Source organism: Poecilia latipinna, unplaced genomic scaffold (assembly GCF_001443285.1).
Source record: "Poecilia latipinna isolate Pla-1442-1.1 unplaced genomic scaffold, P_latipinna-1.0 Scaffold425, whole genome shotgun sequence".
In the NCBI taxonomy this organism is placed as follows: domain Eukaryota; kingdom Metazoa; phylum Chordata; class Actinopteri; order Cyprinodontiformes; family Poeciliidae; genus Poecilia; species Poecilia latipinna.
In genome coordinates, this window is record NW_015113041.1 from 12746 (window position 1) to 28543 (window position 15798).

Here is a 15798-nt window from a genome sequence, read left to right on the forward strand (position 1 = left end):
ATTGGCTTTTGGTCACAAAAGTAGATTGGGACGAAAATGTAACGCATGAATCAAAGAGTGAAGGAGCAGATTATTCTAGGGTTGTTTTGATGTTGATATCTTTAGTTTTTCTTCTAATGTTTTATTGAGTGTCTAGAGCGGATGTGTCGTTACTCTTCGATTTACAGGTCAGATTTAGTTACACGTCAACATTGTCCACATATTCAAAAATAAAGCAGGCTATTTATCTGTGTACCGAAATTGAATTTAAGTTTCTTTAACTAAATACAAGTTTAAATTATTAGATCTCCAACGTAAGTTGCATTATTTTAGGGCCTGTTGGAGTTATTACACGTCTTGTTGCCAACAATCCTTTATTTTGTGTAAAATTCCGCAGTCTAATTTTGCACCGTTTTGTAACGAGTGTTAAGCAACATCCTGTTGCCACCCGAGCAATTAAGCCTTCTAAGAATTTTCCAGACGGACATCAGTCTTCGCCTTTTCACACAGAAATCTGCACTGCTTTAATTTTCATTTATGACTCAAAACATGAAACAGCCTGCTAATTATTCACACAGCGGCAGCTGTTGCCATTCTGTCAAATCTGCATAAATCAGCCAGTCGTTTCTGAATGTAAGAGCGTCTCCGTCGCAGGAATTAACTCGCACAATTTGTGAGTGGATATGGCATCGATTAGCAACAACAATCATTAATTTGCTGCGACTGGTTCGTCTAGATATTCGTTCTGAAAACCCCTTTGGTCTTCATAAACAGAAAACATTGAATAGTAATTGATGCAACCTCTCACAGGAGCTGATGTACATCTTATGTTATTAAAAGCTCTTTACATCTGTCTAGTCTGAAATTAGTTCAAGATGCTTGCGAGACCCAAGTTTTTAAGAGAACCTCGGGTTTCTAGCACTAACTGAAACAACAGCTGATCATGTAATGCGTGGATATTATTAAGACATAGTATGCTGCAACTGAAAGGCAACAAGGCGCCTTCACAAAACCAGGAGATATCACATAAAGTTAGAGGAAAAAAAGAAAAATCTCATGAGGGAGACAAAAACCGAAGGAAAGAGAAGCAAACTCAGCAAATAGATGTTCAGGTGTGAAGCTTCCTAAGACTTGACAAAACACTGACATTCCCCATGTTACGACTGACTCTAATTTGGAGAAAATCCAGCCTCTTCTTAATTAACAATTACCAAAATCCCGTTCACACCCTAAGTGCTATTTTCAGCGCTTAATGGGACTTATGAAGAAAAGCCTGTGAGATTTTACAAAATAAGCGAAGTAGTCTTGTTATCATCACTGAAAGAAGACGGTGTGTGTCTGCGGGATTGTGCGACTGTGTAGGTGTTTGTGTGTAAGCGAGCACCTGTTACTTTTTTCCAAAGCAATCCTCCTAAAGAAACATTTATGCAAATACTGAAGCACACAGCCTGCAGTAGTATCACCTGTTTTTAGTTAAACTTTCCAGATAGACCCAGGTTTCTCTTGAGTGTCATGAATCTTCATTCTTCTGATATTTTATGTAGCGATGTTTGGAGAAATTAGCTGGTCAGAAACTGAAAAATCCTATCCTTTTCTGATGCGTGAACATACCATCCTTAAAGGCTCGCAGATTGCAGTAACACAATTCCTTTTCAGTAAGGACTAAGTTAGGTATTTTGGTATAGGTGGGGTGATTAAAGATGTGACCGTGTGATACAGACATGTTCAGCCATGTCTGTGGCTTATTCAAACTTTAAGATAAAAAAAAACAACAACTGAGTTGCTCTGTTTTATCCTTTAAAAAGTCAAAACAAAGGAAAAGGTCCATATTCTGTAGCCAATAGACAGGGAGAGCTGTGTTTACAGGTAGCAATGCTAACCATGCAAAACCTGTTAGCATTATTATGCTAGCAGTAGAATAAAAAAAATTAATTTATATACAGAATTTTTACTGTTTTAAAATATGAGTCAAAGCCAAATTTTAAAGAGACTATATGAGAAAATTAATGGACACTCAAGTTTAAACAGCAATAATTATAGTTCTTACAAAAAACTGTGAACTCTGCTGCAAAACTCTGATTGGTGTTATTATTAGTCCAATGTAAAACATGATTCTTTGTATGTGAGTTTACCCTTATAGAAACTTTTCCGCTACTACTAAAGTGTAATAGTGTAAAGTGCGTTGGGTGATCAATTAATCTGGAAAAGCTCTACGCAAGCTTAGTCCATTTATAAGTAGTAGATTTGCAGTCTGCAGCTTTAGGAGTAATCATTTCAACAACCAACTTTGTACTTACAAATATGTACTTTTCAATCACCTAAACATGACGGTAGGTTTTGAAACAAAGCTCAAACAATATAAGATTACAATTAATTTCTCCAACAGCAAAAAATTTCCATAAACCCGAGACATGGAGGAAAAAAAAAATCGCCCTTTGACACACCAAACTTCTGATTACGTCTTTATTGTCTGAATGAATAAACAGACAAATAAAATCACACTTTTGAAAGCAGTAACACAACTGCAGCAGCTCCGAATCAATAGCCATAAAATGTAATAGAATTGTCTCAGTTATTATCAAGTTTACTGGACCTCAAAGAGACTCATAATCAATATTTTCGGTAGCCATTAGCAGCGCTTAAATTGGTGAGGTAATGCTAAAATTTCGCCCTCCTACATACTCGTTTTATGGGTTCAGGTAATGAAGTTTTTGCTCTCAAAATCAAATCGCTGCCTCCTCCTCTCGCCACACTGACTCATTGTGTTATTATGATAGTTAGGAGCCCGTGTGGATCTTTCGAAATCAATAAGTACGACAAAATGCATTATTCAGGGAGGCCATTGTGTGCCACTGCAGGACGGTGCACTTGTTTGTACATAAGTACAGCTTGATGCAAATATAACTCTATGCTGCTCATTTGTACAGAGTAAAGGGCTCTCCCTGCAGCAGCAGTTAGAACATTTGGCAAATACTTACTGCAGCCCCTGAGAGGCCTTTTCACATCAAGTCAGCTTATTAGGTAACTGATGCTTCAACCTCTCAAACCAATATACCTGTTTTCCCCTCCTGGCTGTTGTTCTGCAAAACCAAGCCCATTATAATCCCTCTCCTTTCCCCCCCTGTCTCCCACTGTCTTCCTGTGGCTCGGTCGATATGTTGGACAGCCATACACGTGCGTGGGGAGATAATGCAAATGTCTCTATAAATAGGGACAATAATGCTGACAGTAGCACTCTCCAAAGTGAGATATCGCAGTGTAATTTTCACTAACACGCACAGGCACAAATCCAGGTATCCGGTAAACAGTAGCAAGGGGAGAAAAAAAAAAAAAAAAAAAGAACCCCAACTCCGTCGCTCTGTGCTTCATCACAGCGATACTCCTGAAGCAGCACAAAAATGCTTGAGTTTGCAAACCAAACACATTTCACATTTATGCTATATGAGGCTCAAAAACAGGAGCGCGCCACAGAAAACAGATCAATGTCTCCAGAACATCTTGAACAAACAGCACAGCAACTCCGATCTGCAGCCGACTAAATAACCTGAATATTGACTTTGCTATATGTTGGCCTCTGCGGCTCATGTAGTGTATTATGTTCAGGCACACTTTAATGCTCAGATCTATTTGGCACTCAAGCGGCTCACATCCCTGGCATGCACCTCCATCTCATTTTTTTTTTTTTTTTTGCAGTCGGTTTTTCATAAAAACCAACTAAAACCAGAATATAGCTGTATCCCATGCAATATTTCCCCAGTCTATATAAGTCGGCGCAGCGTAATAAAGAGCAGCCATCAAATTATGCCTGGTGTACAAGCTTCTAACCCAAACTTTGAGAGCACAATAGAAGCTGAGGTAAAGACCGATGGGATGAAAAAATAATTGAGACGGATAGAGCAGAGCTGCGAGCCTCATCCTTCATCTCTGTCATGGCTTTTTTTTTTCTTTCCCCTCCCTCGCTTTCTCACCTTTCAGCTCATGATGAATGACATCAGAGAAGTTGGGCTCCTCGCCCCACCAGAAGATCCACAACTCCCTGGCATCGGGCTTGATCTTGCGACGCCACACACACAGCAGGTTGGCCTGTACGCAGTGCATGAAGCTGCGCAGGACCGGGTCGTCCTGGGCCGGGGCCGAGATCACGGGCCCGTACTCCCCGCCGCTGCAGAAGCTGTAGCGGCGCCATTTGATGCCCGTCAGCTCCGCCTGGAAGAGGAGAGCAATGATTAAAGCGTTGCAGCAGTGAATGTTTAGCTATTCGACAAGCTAAGAATTAGTTCTTGTTAGGCAATGTTATCACTACAGTCTGCTCAGAATAATGTTTGCTTGTAGCTGTGTGCTTGTGTGTGTGTTGCTATTATAAACATAAAGATGCTCCAAGTCAGCTTGAGCACAGTTACCAGACACATATAGAACAATAAAGCCTTATATAAGACATCTTGCTCTAAGTAAAACTTATTTTTCCAACATGTAGCCAATGAAATGATAAGAATAAAAGACTCCAGTATAAAATGTTTTAAAATATTCAAATTTTACACAGTAATATCCCTTTGAGTTTGACACTAAACAGTTTTCTGCATCTTTAACGGATATGAGAACAGCAGCAGATCTTGATCACCAAAGACAGAATTTAATGTTTTACATCAATAATTAAAATTTGGGTAAAGCTCTGAAAATGCAGAAGCAGAGACGAAAATGTTCAACATGTTCTAAATATCAGCGGCGGCCTCGTTTACTGGTGATCAAAATATGTAGGCCATGGTGCGATGAGGTTATAATTAATAAAATGTCAGACGTCACAGACAAGTATACAGGAAAAGCTGAAGTTTTCAGCGTTACACCAACTGGTTGTCATGGAGAACATGATGTCACTGGTGCTGCTGACGAGAGACAAAGCAGAGTTATGATGCATGCTGTGCATGGATGTTGCTGAAAGAGCATACTCCAGCACTTCTCTAAACTATAGGACTATATGGGTGAAAGTGACTGCAGAGCAGCAAGCGGCTGCATGAAAAGTGGGACTTTCGTCAGCATGCGGCCATCTATGCTGCCGTGGAAGTTCAGGGAAACAGCTGCTCCCATCAATCAGTCAGTGAAATGATTTCTGCAGGTTTTCATCGATAGCAAAAAAAAAACACCTGCTAGTGTTAGGTAGAAAGTAATTAAAGCTTAATTTCTATGTCACTGATGTGTGTTGCGCTTTAAAGACTCTAAATAAGACACCGACTTCATATTGTTAGCAATTTTTACAGTGATAACACTGGACAACACAGCCACAGACCTTCCATGTCAGCAAATATAAACATTCTATAGGGCAAAACTAATTAATCAATTTTCCAAAATAAGGGGCTGCTCACTGGCAGGTTGCTGCCCTGGGCAGTGAGCCACATGGCCGAATGACTGACACTGAGTTCTTCTTTGGTTCATTTGCTGCCAGGCTAATGTACAAAGCACTAATGAATTCATAATGATCTCCAGAAGTTTTCACCTTTCCAAACATTTGTCCACAACCAAAACAATTTTTTTTTTTACTTTCCTCGTAACATTCTACTGCAACAAACTGAACTTATCACAAGGACTCAACAGCTTAGGAGCAACACAAGGTTGTTGTAAAAATACAAAATAAAAAAATAGGAGAAAAGGAACATCAGTTATTGTTTATCAGATGCTTAAGAGGGAAGTTTTGTTATTGTATGTAAATACTCCATAAAGTGTAGCAGGAAACTGAAACCGAGCCAGATGCTGTCATGTGTAGATACTCTTGTAATGAACATTCCTCCGTTGCATTTGTGCAGGCTTCCTAAGGGGCAGGGTAACAGTTTCTAAGCATGCTGTGGAGATCTTTAGAAATGTGGACTCCAGAAAGAGAGCATCAGATCTCTTTATAAACACTCAGGGCAGCTCTGATACACAGCTGCTGCAAATGCAAAGCTCAATTTGGACACTTGGTTGCATAGCAGTGAACTATTAGGGACTTATGGGAAGGATTTCTGGACATATAACACATCATACAGTTTGGAAAGACCAATCCTACGTGCTAAGCTTTCCTGGAAGTTCCTGAAAAATATCTTTGAGAAATCATTTAAAGATTGTTGTAGCCATGCAATTCTTTCTGTGAGAATAAACCAGCTACCTCAGACAGCACTGGGGTTAGGTTTCTTCAAAAGGAGTAGGACTTCTTAAGTGAAGTGATGAAATTATAAACAGTTCATTTCAGCTACAAATCCACACAGCATACACCCAAATCAAAGAAAGACAATGAGAGAGGACAATTATTGTCTAGGAATGGCCTATAGGCATTTAGTTTGGTGCTAAATTTGACCAGAAACCTGTGATGTGACCTGCAGATGGTTGCTGACAAGAGATGCCCTTACAATCTGAGGTATTCAGACAACTTTTGCCAGGCAGCGAGTGCAAATGTTGCTACGTCTAGATGTGTGATGCTGATAAGTTCATGAGTGTGCAAATGCAACCAGGCCACTTCAGCTTTTTCATTCTGTTGTTTCTCATGAATATGTCTTTTTTTTTTAGTAGAACTGTACATCTTAATTGTCACATTATATATTTAAATATAAAAATAATTTTCAGTGATTTATCTTTTTTTAATTTTTTTGTATTTAAAAAAAAAAAAAGATTTTTTTTTACAAGATTCTGTGTCTTGTAAATCCATTATCTGATTTTGAAGTCTGCTTTTTTTTCTAACATATTGTGCTTTCAGATCAAAATGCTGATCAGACAGAGCTCGTTTTATCAATAACTCCACAGTCGCTGTCAGCTTTTGCCCTCTTCCTGTTTGCATGACTACAAGGCTTGAGAAAATGTTTAAGATCAGTCAGTGTCTCGCTGATAAGCTGTTAGAACCTCGCACATGGCATCGCTTCACTTGAGGAAGACTAAATAGTGTAATCGCCGCAGAGAGACGAGGAGAGAGACAGCAAGGCATAAAAACGGATATGAGAGGAACAGCTGAGTGAAGTCAAGCTGAAGAACCAGCATGTTGACTCATGAGGGAGGGAGAAACAAGCAGAACATTACTATCTGGATACTGTTTGTGTTGCTTTTACCAGTAACGGATCCAAGTTACAAGTTTGCATACACTCATTAAGGCTTATGTGACATAAATTTTGACTTTTAGAAACCTTTGACCTCTTTTAAAGGGGGGAATGATTCCATGTAATACGTGTTCCACACGGCTGAGGTTTCTGTGGATTTTCTCTAATCCACACATTGTCAAAATTATACATACATGCTCAAATAAATACAAACATACCCCACTAATCTCTGCAACTTGTCACTTAGCAAGTTGCAGAGAAACGCTCGTAGCCATCAACCAATTTCTCGCAAAATTCTGGTTAAATATTTGACAGCTTTCCTTTTCAGAACTTGGTAGATCTCTCCTCAGTTGGTTGCTTTCCTGGTATTCATTATTGGTTTTCAATGCAAGGTCCATAAATTTTCCAAAAGTAACACATCTGCGTTGAATAAGACCCTTATCATGATGCTACCAAGAAGACGCTACAATAAAACTTTTCTCCAGAAAGTGACTGCACTTGGAAACTAAGTGACATTTAAGGGAATATTATTAGGAGTGAATGTAAATATTTAAAACTGTGCAAAAGACAAAAAAAAAACATAAAATTCCAACATGTGCACCCAGCACTTAATTTTAAAAGTCACTGAAGTTATATTTTGAATCTATAAAACAAAGAATTCAAATTCATCAGAAAAATTTAATATGGATTTAATGCCGTTGATAAGCATAGAAGTAGATGTCTTCCTACAAATGTACTTTTTTTCTGTTTCATCATCCATTTTCTTTGTTTGTTTTTTTTTGGGGGGGGGTTGTTTTTTTTCCATGAAAACACTCTTGATCCTTCTGTGCTTTGGAAACTTTTTACTATGTTTGTTTGTATCTTTTGTGCATGCAACTGTGCATGAATGAGCACGGTTCACAAAAGGCATTGCGGAGCAGGAAAGAGATTTGGCATGCAGGGGCGGGGGAGAAGTGGAGGGGCCGGGGTCTCTCAACACTTTGCGCTGCCCTCCTCTTCTCCCCTGTGTCCACCCAGCTGTGAGGATCGTGTTTGGCACACTAGCCTGGGCACCGAGCCATCCGACGACAACCGAGAGCAGAAAAATACTGACCCATTTTCACACTAGGACAGGTAGAAAGAGGGAGCTGAAAGGAAAACAAAGCCTGCAGAGTGTTTGAGTGGACGAAGAAAAGCCCGCTTTTTTCAGGTTTGACGATTGTGGAGGAAGGCACCAAGCATGATTATGTAAATTTAAGTGCAAAAAAAAAAAAAAAGAAAAAGAAAATAAAATCTGCATAAAACATTGGACTTCTACAGATCTAACCTTCAATGGAGCGTCCTAAAGGTGAGCACACACTAAGCCGTGAGCATGACCCCTATGAGCATCCAAACAGTAGAGTGCACCCATAATTACAAGGATGTCCCTCCTGTAATGACAGCATGTGTAATGAAAGACATAAACATTGGCGCTGTGATAAGCCAAGCACTAAAATTAGCCATGACAAGGTCAAGGATGCTGTTTGTCCCAAAGCAAAGAGAAAGACATCTGCTTGCACTGCCTCGTCACTCCCAGTCAATGTCAAAAGTTCCTCCAGTGTTTGGCGCAGCTGTCTGCCAACCGCTGAATGTTAAGGCAAAGACGGGGGTTCGGGGCGGAGGGAGGGGGGGGGGGGGGAAGAAAGACAACGGGAAATGTATTCACAGCTAAGGCACACCAGTTGTGTTAAAAAGCAAAACAAGCTCTCCTTCGAACTCATTGATAAATGGGCCTCTCCAGACATGTAAGACAGAAAATTACTCATCTCGGAAACATTTTTTTTCCCTCTCTCTCTCTCTCTCTCCCGCGAAACGCGAAGAGATGAGAGAGGAGCTGTGCTCGTTCCAGCTAGATTCCAACATCAGTCGGATGATGATAAGATATTTTAGAAGGGTAATAAATATTATATTTCAATCTTCTTCCTCTCGTTAAGGGAATCCATGAATAGGCAAATATGCTTAATTAATAGTATTTCACTAAAACTGCCTAAGCTGGGTACCAGATCATGATAAGCGTGCAAACTGGTTGAAACATCTCAAGATACATCTCTCAGAATCTATATGATGCATGTTTTATGATCGTAGTGAAACATTCCCCTTTCATGACACGAATGTGAAACGAGCCTCATCCATTATTCCTCACTGTCAAATAACAATGTGAAATGCTTTTTTTTTTTCTTTTCATTTTTGTAGTGTAGCAAAAAAAAAAAAAAAAAAAAAGGGCCGCTGTTAGCGGCTTATAAGATCATTTATATTTCCTGGTTTAATCGGTGGCCAGAGGCTGTGCAAACGCAGGTGTTGTGTATTTATCGGCCATGTGGAAAACGCTGTCCTAACACCCCGCTGAACTCCTCTGAATAATTAGCAGGGGCACGGTTGCAGGAAAGGGAAAAGAGCTGCAGTTACATGCTTGCAGGCAGCATCCAGACACGGTAACGGCGATGCTGCACGCCCACATCCCGCTGAGCAGCTATGAGAATGAGCAGAACAGAAGTGCTTGAAAAACACTTCTGTGTTTGGGAAGCAGAGTGGTTTTCCAGCTGATGTACAGTCATGCATCAGAGAACAAAGCTGAGATCCGCCTGCCGATCTACGTTCATTTACTGCCTCTCGCAAAGGTGTTCAGAAATTTGACTTTTCATAATGTTTTTGCTGTTATGAAACACAAAGAATTGCATAATTTGGTTATAAAACTATGTAACATTTGAACATATTACATCAAATGTGATGCTCACTGTCATCCAAAAATAATACAAAGTAAAATTGCAAACTTAAAAAAAAAAAAAAAAAGAAAAAGAAAGATTGTTGAAGTAAAAGTCATAAGAATCTGTTTGCGCAGTTTCCCCAAAGTCATGGAGTGGACAAAGCAAAGATGTGGGAAAAAAGCTGTCTGTTGACCTTTGGCCTTAAAAAATTCACCCTACACATCTCTCTGAACACATCATCTCTACAGTGAAACATAGCAGCATCATGCTGTGGGTGTTGATTTTCTTTCAAAGGAGATGGATGGAGCTGCAAACAAGGCAATTTTGAAAAGAAAACCTTCTAGTCAGCACAAAAGACTTGAGAGAGGACCAGAAGTTCACCTCTCTGCAGTATAAAAAAAGCTCCAGCCAGAGTTACAATGGAATGTTTTGGATCCATTCACATCAAAGTCCAGACCAAAATAAAATCCAGAATTTGTGGCTAGACCTAAAAATCGCTGTTAAAAGATGCTTCCCATCCAATCTGACTGACATTTCTTTACTAATCTGCAAAAATCTGCTCCAGTTCAAACTCTGGATGTGCAAAGTTAGTAAAGAATTTCCCCAAAGGACTTTCAGCTGTGATTGAAGCTGAACATGGTTCTTCAAAGCTCTGGCTGAACGTCACACATTTATTGTTCGTACTACTCCTTCCAGTTCAAACCTTTGCACTTCCTTTTGTTGGTCTGTCACATAAAATTCAAATAAAACACATTAAAGTTTGTTGTGGTGACATGATGAATGTGAAAAGTTTAAGAGGTATGAATGCATTTGTAAAACACGATAGCTGCGTGTTTACACGATTGTGTGTGCAGAAATAAACATCAGTGTCAAATCATCTGATAACAGGCTGCCAGTTGTCATATTTATTTTGAAACCATTATCACTTATAACACATAGCAGAAAATATGTCAGGAATGTAAATGCATCTGACTGAATCTACTTAAAAACAGATGCAGAGCATTTACAATACCAGTTAAAATATAATAAATAGAAACAAGCTTTCATTTATCCAGTTAGGGGTGATAAAGACAGTGTGGAAACAAATTAAAGCGGGTTGTTTGCATTATTTCAGGTAAATGCTACTAAACTGAAAATGCATTACATCATAAAGGTTGACATGAGAAGAAATAACTTCGGGGGGGGAATAGTCCTTTGTTTGGAGTCCGTTTATTTTTGATTTGCTGCTCGTTCCTGAAGATCACATCTCGGTCCTTGCTGCATTTCACTGTGCAAGAAATCAAAGATCCTTCTCTGCTTCTTTAAAGAAAAAGCAGTGGCATGAAAAGGAAAAGACAAATAAGATGGTGGATTTTGTTTCTCTGTCAATAAAATATGAACTGGTACAAGCCCCGTGTTCGGCAGGCCCACCAGTTCAATCTCTGATTGAGTGCAGAACCAAAAACAAGAGCTTTTTCCTTCAATTGCCAATACGGACTGGAGCTTTGACCTTACCCTCACCTCTATTATCTTCCTTGTCTTCACTCTCACTCTCATCTCTCAGCACTCTCTTGCTGTCACAGATGCCTATTGAAAACGTGGAGAATCTTCTGCTCTTTTTTTTTTTTTTGCCTTATTCTAGTCCTCTTTATGTCTCTTTGCAGAGTAAACACTGAAGTAAAAAAATGAATATTTTTAGGCTAAGAACGAGTACATCACACTTCCTCTATAGCATTAAAAGAAAATTCAAACAAATGACAACATTTATATCTTTATGCGCTACATTTGTTTTACAAGTAGTTCATCAAACCTCTGACACCACTGTGAGCTCAGGATGTATCATCATTTCTATCTCAACCGTGCTTAGATCTCAAGGTTCTTGTAAAATAATCAAAAGCTGTTAATGTGTGGCATATTTTCCTCACACAGAAACTGGTTATGAACATGAGGAAACTATCCAGCTAGTGATTTAAATATTTGTCGTTCCAATAATCTTGAAATGAGAAGGAAATCCTTCTGCAGACGGCAAAGACAGAAAGGCTGAAACAAAAGAATCTGTGAAATGCACCTTTCAGGAATGGCTCTGGAGGATGAAAATATTTCAGCTCGTCTTGTTTTGTCTTTCAAAAATCTTTGCCACTTGAATTGAGGTTTTGAACAATTTGCGATTCCAGCGTGCTGTGTATGTGAAGGTCTTCCTGAAAGGTTTTAAGAAGACTTTTGTATCCCTGACTTCATTTTACAGTCCCTGTAAGTCGCTGTTAATGCATTTGTTCATTCATCATTCTCATAGTTTACCTTCATACGGTGGAAGCAGGAGACTGATCCAGCTGGTGTCAGGCGAAACGTGGGATATAACTTGGGAAGCTCACTGGTCCAGTGAGATAACCCACCAATTACAATCAAACTCTCTCTTAAACTCTATATAAAACCAGTAGGTCACTAAACATGCATGTTTTTAAAACATTACAACCCACAGAAAGGACTGCACAGACAATATTCGAAGTGGCGATCCTCCTTCTGTCAGGGAACTGTCTTGATATAAGATGAACCGAAATGTGAACTCTTCACCATGCATGAGGAAAAAGCCAAGAAAATATGTGTTAGCTTTGCTTGTGCGCTGCTTAAGGCCTAGACCTTCATGTTCATAAATCCAAGGTGCTTGAATCTCATCGACAAGCACACTCTCTTACTCATAGCCTTGTTAGCTTAGCTGAACCACAGTGTTCCACTCCGGGAAATGCAGTTTGGATTGTGTCCTTATAAGGAGCACATTTATTACTCATAGAAGAACTGAAAAACAAAAACAAGCTAAGTGATTTCTCACCAAGATGTCGATGCAGATTCCTTGTCCTTGTGGTTCCTAAGAGATAAATCATCTAAACGGGGATCTCCCCACACTCTACTTTTCAGAAACAATCTTCGTAGTCGTTTTTCTTCCACTCGCGACAGAACTCACCAGTCTCTTTACCTGCTGCGTGTTTGTCACTTCCTTTTAAATGGGACTCTTATTGTAACTCTCAATAGGAAGTCACAATCAGGTGGGAAATAAGGTAAACGAGGTACACAGAAGACCATCTACTCATGGTTCAAAATTGTAAATTCACTTATTTGAGTATTTTTCGAAAATCCACATATTAACAGATTTTTTTTTTTTCAAAGAAAATATTCAAAAGAATGGAAAGAAAATGCAGTGTGGGAAGTTTAAATAACTAGGCACAATGCAGCCAACCCAGGAGCGCGATTTATTTTTATTTGGGCTGATAAGAGTGGAGATAAGAAAGACCACTGATATTAGCTCTGTGGTACTGTTTTAACAACTCTAGCTGTATGGAGCATTAAAGCTAGGAGCTTGGTGACTGCAATGTGTTCATGCCGATGTGAGCATAAGCTACACTTTTCACAAATCCTGCAGTTTGGAAAAATCTCTGGCTAGTTAGCATAGCCAACCAATGATGAAGGATAAACAATTTCCCCTTAACGGTAAGTTGTCTATCTGCCATAAGCACAGCTGCAGCAAAACAGCAATCTTAAGCTTGTGCACAATGCTTACACCAAGCAGCGCATACACAAGTGTGATCAACAGCACTAAGACCCTCCTCCTGCCTCTGACTGGTTGCTTCTGACCGTTCTGTGTACTTCTCCATATAGCAGTAGCAATAGTAGCAATAGTTTTGAGAAATATGTTTAAAAACACAACATATTTTTTAGAAAAGTTACATACTGCAGCTTTAAGAGCACTAACCAACTGCAGGCTAGCTACCTGAGCAGATATCCTGACTAATTAACCACCAGCTAGTTATCCTTATGTTACTCTTTAGAGTGTAACATTCTGCCCAGTTAGTCAAAAAAAAGAAGAAGCATAAAGAGTTTCTTCAGTTTGATTGTGCTAAATATATTTTGGTTTAGATTTTTGGTGTTAATATTGTGAAACTATTCATTCTCACGATCATCATGCTTACTGTGAGAATGTCACGTCAGCCCAGCCCACCCGTGATTCTGCTGTTTGAGCTTTCTTACAGCCACAGTTCAACATCAAGTGCAGCTAATGCGACTGATCTTACATCTGACTGGGTTTGTGGTTAATATGGCATCCCAGCAGATGTGCTACTTCTAACAACGTGAGAGCCTCTTCCTAACAAAGAAGGCACTTTAGCCTATTGAGAGGCATACTATATCAGCAGTTTTACGTACTGTGGCACATGCAAAACACTTAATATGAAAGGTATCCCTTTTTCATCCACGTCCAATCTGCTTAGATGCTTGAGAAACTGCTCATCTTCAGGGAAAGACAAGATCCGTTGTTTGTTTTACCAATACCTGATATGTGTGGGTTACATTTAGTTCACCATTCCTCATTCCAGCAGTGCCACGACTCAAGCCACCTACTTGCAATTTTATCTTATTGATGTAAGCCAGACTGTTTGCTGCTCCTTCAAATAAAGTAATCAACAAGCGTAACGCTGGGTTGGTTTTAATGTGAAAGAGACTAGATACAGACAGCACATTATCTGCACAATCTCGGCTTCAGATGTTTTGTTTGTGGTGTCAGATCAGATAGTAACAAATGCAAAATAAAAAAAATAAAAAACACAATTAAGTTCTGCATGAAATCGCATTGCAGCAGCAAATATATCCAGTTGACGCTCGTCCATTGTTAGCGTCTGCTAATTTGTGTTTGATTTTTTTTTTTCTTTAAAATAAAGAAAAACGAGATCGTCTGGAACAAAGTCTGTGCAACTAGCACTGAGAAGTCACCAATTAGAACAGCCAGTGGCAGAAATAAGACCACGCATCGACTCCCTCCCTCCCCTTCATCAATTAACCCGATGAAATCAAATTAACCCACAAGGAGCCGTACTCCCCTATGGCATTTTGCAACACAAATCAAGAGCAACGCACATTATCACACAGGGGAGGCAGGGGGGGAAGAAAAGTGACGAAAAGCACAACGTGTGTGAAAAAGGAGGTTTCTGTGTGGGTGCTGTGGACGCCAAACAGATGCCTTCCCTCTACCTTCTGCCACCACCTTTAAATGTCCCCCACAAAAACAAGGGGCTGTCATTTGATCTGTGCTCTGCTGTAGCATCCAGCTCTGGGAGGTGAGCAAGCCAAGCGACCTAATTAGAGCGAGCGAGAGTCCCAGGGGCTGAGTGACGGATAGACCTGCCAATCACGCGGCAGAAAGCCCTTCGCCGAGCCACGACTTCTCTCACCTGACACAAAGAGAAGCAGGCAGCAGGAGCAACAGCGGCGGAGGAGCCAATAGGATGCCACGGCCATTAGCAGAATAAAACCAACTGGAGCATCGGGGACAGTCAGGTGGTCTCTGCTTAAATTATTCACGTGGAAATAAACAATTTTGTCGTATTTTTTTGTTAAACTAGAAGCAACAAAGGGAAGAGAGCTGCAGAGGAATAAATAAAAATCCAGAGACACAAAGAAGAAAAACAAGAAGAGAGGGAAAAACAGTTACTAGGCAACATAAAACATCTGTACGAATTCAGTAAGCTCAAGTTTAGAGATTTCTGTCTCCAGGGTTACAGTAGAAAAATAACACGTTAAGTCCCTTACTGTACTCTAAAAATCTGCGCGTGTGTGCATGCGTATGCGCACGTGTGTGCGTGTGCGTGTGTGTGTGTTGGCTTTTCTAGGGCAGAATAAAAAGCTCAATTTGTTCTCCTGCAGCTGGAATTCATGAGCTCAAATTTACCAGATGATTATGGCTTCATACAGCAGGATTACTGACTGAGAGCAGTTAGAGAACTGCTTAACTTGTGTTTAAAAATTACTCTGGTAATTTTAGTCCAATAATTGTGCAATTAGCACTGCATGGTGGCTTCTGAATTGGCCACAAGAAGCAGCCAGTTTGATTGTTCTTGAAACTGGGCAAATGGAGCAGAAGCAGAATGAAAAATGTCTCATTTGGCTTCTAATTTCCTGCATTGATTTTTAATTTCTTTCTTTTTTTCCGCTGCAAAAAAAAAAAAAAAAAAAAAACAGGAAAACAAAAATAAGTTTTTAATTTTTTTTTTTTTTTTATAAAAATTTCCAGGGAAAAAAAA

The 15798-nt window shown here is 39.6% G+C and overlaps 1 protein-coding gene across 1 annotated transcript in view; it reads right to left on the minus strand.

The window, feature by feature from the left end:
* Nucleotides 1–1555: 1555 nt before the first annotated feature.
* LOC106950837 (mediator of RNA polymerase II transcription subunit 13-like) overlaps nt 1556–15798 on the minus strand; it is a 29296-nt gene continuing 15053 nt past the window's right edge. The window contains exon 2 of the mRNA XM_015037960.1: nt 1556–4185. Coding sequence (XP_014893446.1) covers nt 3907–4185 — 279 coding nt within the window. The 3' untranslated portion in view covers nt 1556–3906. The remainder of the gene's footprint in view (nt 4186–15798) is intronic.